Source organism: Rhagoletis zephyria, unplaced genomic scaffold, assembly GCF_001687245.7.
Source record: "Rhagoletis zephyria isolate East Lansing unplaced genomic scaffold, Rhagoletis_zephyria_1.1 Rzeph_scaffold_84336, whole genome shotgun sequence".
Taxonomy (NCBI): Eukaryota; Metazoa; Arthropoda; class Insecta; order Diptera; family Tephritidae; genus Rhagoletis; species Rhagoletis zephyria.
The window spans coordinates 1-1,038 of NW_016241384.1; the positions used below are offsets into that span (position 1 = coordinate 1).

The 1,038-nt window shown below is 36.4% G+C and overlaps 1 protein-coding gene across 1 annotated transcript; it reads right to left on the reverse strand.

The window, feature by feature from the left end:
* Positions 1-44: 44 nt before the first annotated feature.
* Positions 45-1,012, reverse strand: LOC108357780 (uncharacterized). Its single transcript, XM_017608849.1, has 2 exons — positions 613-1,012; positions 45-548 (listed from the first exon to the last, which is right to left on the reverse strand). Exons 1-2 carry the CDS (start codon positions 944-946, stop codon positions 544-546), a joined length of 339 nt encoding a protein of 112 aa, XP_017464338.1. The 5' UTR covers positions 947-1,012; the 3' UTR covers positions 45-543.
* Between the last annotated feature and the right edge of the window lie 26 nt (positions 1,013-1,038).

Below are 1,038 nucleotides of genomic sequence, written 5' to 3' on the forward strand. Positions count from 1 at the left end.
AAATTATTCCACTCCTCACCATGTCATCAAGTTTTGGCTTAAGTTTTTTAACTATTGAATCCGGAAAGCGCTTTCTATAATGCACAACCGGCTTTGCATTTTCATCCAAATATAAAGTAATTTTCCCTGGTATTTTTCCAAGCCCAGTGAATACATCACTGTTCTCATTTACAAACTTATCTTGTTCATTTGGAAGCCTCACTGAGTCAACATCCACTCTTCTAATCAATTCTAACCTAATGCATGTCTCAAGCCCAAGTATCGGTTCAAATGAATCATCAACAACTATAAATTCTACCTTTTCTCTGAGATCTTTTAAATCAAATAGTTCAATTTTAACAATACCATAAATTCTGATTTGTTTATTGCTGTAATCAAATACACACAAGTCTTTTCGTTCAGTGCTCATTTTTAAATTCATTGCTTTAACTATTTTTAATGGAATGCAGTTAACGTCCGCTCCCGTATCAATTTTGAATTCAACTTCCCTATTTCCTACTAGGTAGGCTTTCGTCCAGCGTTTTACATGTTTTCCCACTGAGTTTACTCTAAAAATATTATTTTTAACACTAAGTATGGATCTTAATTTAAAGTGTTTTTCCATTGTGTTACCTGACAATTCGTCCCAGCGAACAGTATCGACCCGTTGCCTTCCATTTGGTTTTGATTCCTGTTTACCTGCTTCCGATTTGTTTGCCTTTTTACGACACATTCGACGAAAATGACCTTTCTTCCCGCATGAACACATGAATTCTCTTGCTGGACATTTGCTCTTGTGATCCGAATTCCAGTCACCACCACAATTAAAACAAAAACGCCGATTTGTTACGTTTATTGCGTTTACTTCGTCCTTTTCTTTGCTTGCTATTGATGCTACTGCTGAAATTGATTGCTTTGATGCCAAAATGTCTTTATTCGCGTTTACTGATTCAAATGTTTTGCACATTTCCACCACTCTTTCAAGATTTTCATCGCGCCCATCAAGCAATTTCAGCTGCAGCTTCCTATCACAAACTCCAGTAATGATGCGATCTCGCA

What these genes read in the sequence shown, in the direction of transcription:
- LOC108357780 (XM_017608849.1), bottom strand. Translation starts at nt 946, where the DNA reads ATGTGCAAAACATTTGAATCAGTAAACGCGAATAAAGACATTTTGGCA.